We start from the raw sequence: 5,736 nt of genomic DNA, 5'->3' as shown, positions 1-5,736 counted from the left end.
CGGCCCCGTCGCGCCGCGCCGGCGCGGAGGGCGCAACCACCGTCAGTGCGCCACTCTCCGTGCCGATCTCATGCTGGTCGGTGTCTGCGTGCCACTTTGCATCCGCAAGCCGCAAGGCGGGTATAGAGATGGCACGCTTCGGCTGCAGCGTGTCGTCGTTGTCGGCTGTGTCAACGACGTGCGCCTGCAGCTTCAGCAGGGATTCCATCGTCCGCCCCAATATTAATTGGTCTGGGTGCTGCAGTCCTTTCCTGCAGAGTAAACTTCAGGGAAAGTATGCCCTCCACCCCCAACAACAACAAGAAAACACCAATACCAACAAACATAGAAGCAGGAAACAATATTCTCGCAAGAGGATTGAAGAGCAGATGCGAGTACTCCCCCTACTCAATGAACTCGGAAGGGGGAAACAAACAAAATAAGCCACATACACATACACACACACACATATATATATATATATATATGTGAAGGATCTCCATGACAAACTTGCATGAAAAAACAAAAGGCTCGGCATTGTGATGTCACCACTATTTTCAGTACATAGCATAACATATAGGGCAAAAACAAAACAGGCAAAATGCATTGTATACATACCTTTTTCATTCACCTGAACCAGTTCAGGACGCGCTCGGTACGGTGCGGACAATACCGTAGTGCACTGATGGGTCCACGCGCCGAAGTGCCTCTTTGCAGCGCCACTTCTGTAGCAGCGCGGTAGAGTCGCGCAACGTGAGGGTTTCACAGAGCAGCATATCCTCCGCCACGGTGCCGGCGTTGATGTGGTCGCGCAGCGTTTCACCAATAGCGAGCAACACGCTAATAGCCTGCGTGCCACCTCTACGCAGCGCGTACTCCATCACTGGAACCTCCGCGTCCTTCAGCGGGTTCGCCTGCACCGTCACGACACGACAGCGAATCATCAGATAGCGCACCGCGTACACGTTACAGGAGTGCTTCTCAAAAAGCAGAGTGTGAAGTGTCTCGGGTGTCAAGTACGTCCGCGGCACCATCGACAGCGCCTCGAATGCCACACGCACAGAATCCTCTGCCATGTGGCACTCCTCACTGCACTCACATATGCTGAAGTTTCCAACACCGATGCCGCTTACAATGCTTTTGGCATGGCGTTTGGACCGCTGCTGCCGATGTGACTGCGAAGAAGAGGATGTGGTGCTCTCATGGAGGGATGTCTGCGAGGGGAACTTCTGCAACCGGGGACGTAAGGGTGTGCGTGCAGGTGAGCTCGTGCTCTGCAGCACATTGCTGTACGCCTTGCGGCGCTCCTGTATCCTTTCCAACAGAACCATCGTGCGGGCACGCGCTAGCGTCTCCTCGTCAAATTGATTCTCCCGACAGCGGTAGTACAGCTCGTTCCAGAAGGTGTCGAGGAAGAGCTCGAGATGCTGCACGTTTTCTTGTGTGCGGTCGAGCACCCATGCCTGCAGGAGGTCGCCGAAGGGGCAGCGTTCCTGCGGGCCCAACACCGCAAACAGCGGCGTCATGGAAAGCAGCAGCTGCACCATACAAAGGCTCTTGAAGCGCAGGAGACACATGTAGAGCAGGCGGAAATACCCCGACTGTGTCAGCTCCACTGGCGTGTGGACCTTCTCCGTCTTCTTACGCAGCAGGTACTGGAAGAGCTCGTGGTGGGCATCGGGGAGACCGAACAACTGCGGTATGCGTGAGCGCACCACAACCGACCTGCGGCTCTCCGTCTCAGGCAAGATGATGCCACGCCGTGCCGGCGTCGTGGTCAGCACAAGCAGCAACATGACAAGGTCACTCTGGTACAGCCGCTGCGACCGCAGCAGGGTGGTGGACGCATCAGCGGTGCCACTGTCCTCCACTGGAAGGAGCGAAAAGGCGGACGTCACGAGGGGGTCACGCCGCGGCTTCCCGTCCTCCACGCGCTGCAGCAGCGCGTGGCCAACACACTCCATCAGTGTGAACTGCGAGGGCGCTTCGCCCTCCAGTTCGCGCATCTGTCGTCGACGCAACTCCGTCACGACGGCATGCAGGAATGGGGACAGCACGAAACGTGAGCCCTCTTTCTGCAGCGCGCGCTGGAGAAATGCGTCCGCTGCAGCGGCACCGTAGTTGGCCACCCTTCTCAGTGATTCGGTTTCCTCATCACTATCATCATAGTCGTCACCATTGTCATCATCGAAGCCGGCGCGGTCGTCATTATCGTTGTTGTTTCTGTCGGCGTCATCTTCACCTGCAGTCGGTGCGGATGCCCAGGCGACCAGGAGGGGCTTCGGTAAATTCATGAGCAGCCAGAGCAGCAGCCGTATCCCCACTACAGAGCTCAGGTGCCGCGTGAGAATACGCCGTGAGGGTACCACGCACACCTTCAGTAACGCTTCCATCGTCTCAATGATGCCCGTTTCCCCCACGAGCGTCGCTGCGGCGTTGATATGCAGCCGTGGGTACACCGGCATACCGTGGTTGAAATACATGGGGGTAAAAAAGAGGTTGAAGTCTAGCACGGCACCTGGCAGCGGGTACGGCAGCCGCGTCGATGCCGTCGCGTAGACAGAAAGCATCATGCGGTGTATCGTGGTGCATATGGGGAGCGCCACCTGCAGGTCGATGCGCAGCCACGCCTCCATGCATGCGAGGGAGACGGGCTCGCGCTGCGAGAGACAACAGCGCAGCGCGGTGGGGCTTTGCAGCGCGGCGAGCATCAGTGCGTCGATGCAGATCAGCGTGTCCATGTCCAGTTGTTGCGCCGACGGCACGCCGTCGTCCTCCTCTTCCTGCTGTTCCTCACCAGCCTTTGCGCCACCTTCCTTTACTGCCTCCGCCTCCTCCTCTTCTTCTTCCTCCTCTGCTTCCTCTTCATCCTCCTCCTCCTCCTCCTCTTCTTCTTCTCCGTCGTCATCATCGTCATCCGTTCGCCCACCGCTCTTCCGCTTCGTTGTCGCCTTCGACGCCGCGGTGTCGGCTGAGTGTCTGCCGGCCCGCGGCGGCAATTCGTCGAGCAGGTACCACCGCCGCCCATTCGCCGCGCGTACCAAGTAGAAGAGACGATTTGCGTCCGTGAAGCGCAGCACTGTCAACGCCGGCGGTGATCGCGACTGCAGGCGTGTCATGGGGAGTTGGTGCTGCTTCTCCTCCTCGTGGTCCCCGTCGCTGTCGCCCTCCGGGGGCTGAAACGCCTCGCCGAACGGCGTTCCCTGCGCCGCTGCCGACGAACCTCCGCCGTCGCCGCCCGCCACCGTCCCCACATCGGTGACCGTGGCGCTGCGGCTGTCACCGTTCACACCATCCTCCTCTTCCTCTTCCTCTTCCTCCTCCTCATCGTCGTCGTCGTCGAGCGGAGTCGCCCCGTCTGCGCCACCGTTCTGCAACGTTTCAGATCTTTTTGTTGCCGTCTTTGAATCGAGACGGTCGTCGCCCGGCGGTGGTGGCGGCGGCGCCGCGTAGCCGTACATCATCTGCAGCGCCCGCTCCCAGTGGAACACGTCGTCGCTGAGCAGGTGTGGCAGCCACGGCGGGCATACATGCCGCTTGTTCCAGACACTGCTCTCAGTGGCGTTGTCGTCGCCCTCATCTTCCTCCCCCTCCTCATCATGCTGCTGCTCCTCCTCCTCCTCCTCCGCTTCCTCGCTGCCGTTGTGACGCCGTGCAGTCTTCGCCCCGCGGAGAGGCGCCAAGGCATTGAGTCGAACACTCACCGCCACCTTCTCCGCGCCTTGGCCGGGGAGCTGCAGCAGCAACTCCCGCACAGCCGGCTTACACGGCGGCAGGTTCTCCTCGTCCGACGCCTTCTTCAGCTTCTTGTTAGTGTCATCCTTCTCCACCGCGCCATCGCGTCCCTCCTCTTCCTCCTCCTCCTCCTCCTCCTCCTCTTCGTCGTCGTCCTTCTGCTTCTTTCGCCCGCCTTTCTTCGTACCACTCTTGCTGTTGGAGTCTGCGTCCTCNCCTCGTCCGACGCCTTCTTCAGCTTCTTGTTAGTGTCATCCTTCTCCACCGCGCCATCGCGTCCCTCCTCTTCCTCCTCCTCCTCCTCTTCGTCGTCGTCCTTCTGCTTCTTTCGCCCGCCTTTCTTCGTACCACTCTTGCTGTTGGAGTCTGCGTCCTCCTCCTCCTCTTCCTCCTCCTCCTCCGCTAATTCTTCTTCCACATCTTCTTCCTCTTCAAGCAGCTCCTCATCCACGTCATCATCATCGTACGGCTTTGCCGGGCGCCCGCTCATATGTGTGCTCCTCACCCCCGCAGCAACACAACGCACAGCAGACACACACACACAAACAAAACAACGAAAGTAAGGTGAAGAAAAGACGATGGTGCACAATCATAATATGTGAGAGGAAACACAAATACCTACATACATACGGGTATATATATATATATATGTATACAGAGGGAGAGAGAGTGAGAGTGAAACAGGCGAGGAACACTGACAAAATTCGAGAGCTTCATTGATTATCTTCTGACACGGCCACACACATCCCCCCTCTCTCTCTCTCTCTTTCTTTCTTTCTTTCCTTCCCCGCCCCCTCTGAGTTTTCTTTCCCTCCTTCTGCGCGCTTCATCGCCTCCACACGTGACAATACAGTGGAGTGGCCATGACTAAGGTATATATAAAAAAGGCTGGTTGGTTGATTGATAAATATGAGATGATGTCTCTCCTAATACGTGCGCCATGCGCCGCTGCAGCATGGCATAATGCATCTCGCACAGACACTTGCACAAGCTGAGCTCACACCTCCACGAACAGAACCTCCATCGCAAGCAGGATGCAGCTCAGAATGCCATACTTCATGATCATATGCAGCTGCTGGTCCTGCACGTAATCCTTCCCCGTGATCTCCATCGTGTACGTGACGTGCTTCGTGCCAATCACAACAACATTGTACGCCAGCACGACAAGCAGGGCTGTGCCAAGCGGGGAGTACAGCAGCGTGCTGAGCGACAAGCAGGCGGGCAGCTGCAATGAGTGGGCCGTGAGGTTCGTCATCAGCTGTGAGACGGCACGACTCTCGGAGCGCAGCGCGGAGCTGCTCCTGCCGCCGCCAGCAGCAGCAGCCACGCAGCCCATTGCAAGGGACGACCGCAGCGCGGCATTCCCCCCCAGGAGCGCCCGACGAGCAAACATTGTTCTTTTTTTCTTTTTTTGGGTTTCCTGTTTTTCTGAGGGCTTGAGTCCCGGGAAATAAAAATACTGTCTTTTTCGCTTCGCTACCTTCTTGACTGTGTCTGCGCGCCACTGGCAGAAGCGCGCGCGCACCAAAGGCGTTGCCCCCACCCCCGCAATCCCACAGCGCCAGCAGCGCACCACAAAGGCGGGAGAGAGACAAAGAAACACACAACGAAAAAAAAAAAAAANAAAAAAAAAAAAAACAGGAGTGAATCGTGCAGGTCCTGAAGCAAACACCGGGGCCACAAAACACACACACACACAAAAAAAAACAAAAACCGAACGACACCACAGATTCTCATCACAGCGCTGCTGCCACTGCTGCAGTGAAAGGGGGAAAAAAAAAGAGCATGCAGTCAGGGAAAGTATGCAGAAGTGAGTGGATGAGGGGGGAGGAGAGGGGAGGGATTTAACGGGACGTGGAAACGAAAGAACGGGAATATATAAAGAGTGAGTGCAGGAGGGGAGTCTGTAATTTTGTTGTAAACAAAACCAAAGGGATACTTTAAAGGTTTCTTTTTCATTCTTTGACTTTTCTATTTTAGCTTCTTTCTTTTTTTTCTTTCTCTGCCTTTCTCTTTTTTTTT

At 56.7% G+C, this 5,736-nt stretch overlaps 4 protein-coding genes across 4 annotated transcripts; 1 reads left to right on the top strand and 3 right to left on the bottom strand.

The window, feature by feature from the left end:
- DQ04_10481030 (hypothetical protein) lies at positions 1-422 on the top strand (the record flags this gene model as incomplete). The annotated part of the gene is made up of 1 exon (XM_009316262.1): positions 1-422. A coding segment is annotated over one exon (422 nt), but the record flags the coding sequence as incomplete, so codon positions are not given.
- Positions 423-620: 198 nt separating this feature from the next.
- On the bottom strand, positions 621-3,443 carry DQ04_10481020 (hypothetical protein; the record flags this gene model as incomplete). The annotated part of the gene is made up of 1 exon (XM_009316261.1): positions 621-3,443. The coding sequence occupies one exon, from the start codon at positions 3,441-3,443 to the stop codon at positions 621-623; it is 2,823 nt and encodes a 940-aa protein (XP_009314536.1).
- A 335-nt stretch (positions 3,444-3,778) lies between these two features.
- On the bottom strand, positions 3,779-4,204 carry DQ04_10481010 (hypothetical protein; the record flags this gene model as incomplete). The annotated part of the gene is made up of 1 exon (XM_009316260.1): positions 3,779-4,204. The coding sequence occupies one exon, from the start codon at positions 4,202-4,204 to the stop codon at positions 3,779-3,781; it is 426 nt and encodes a 141-aa protein (XP_009314535.1).
- A 507-nt stretch (positions 4,205-4,711) lies between these two features.
- On the bottom strand, positions 4,712-5,050 carry DQ04_10481000 (hypothetical protein; the record flags this gene model as incomplete). Its single annotated transcript, XM_009316259.1, has 1 exon — positions 4,712-5,050. The coding sequence occupies one exon, from the start codon at positions 5,048-5,050 to the stop codon at positions 4,712-4,714; it is 339 nt and encodes a 112-aa protein (XP_009314534.1).
- Between the last annotated feature and the right edge of the window lie 686 nt (positions 5,051-5,736).

This window comes from Trypanosoma grayi, assembly GCF_000691245.1.
Source record: "Trypanosoma grayi strain ANR4 Tgr_1048_V1, whole genome shotgun sequence".
In the NCBI taxonomy this organism is placed as follows: domain Eukaryota; phylum Euglenozoa; class Kinetoplastea; order Trypanosomatida; family Trypanosomatidae; genus Trypanosoma; species Trypanosoma grayi.
This window is presented reverse-complemented; position numbering and strand designations above follow the sequence as displayed.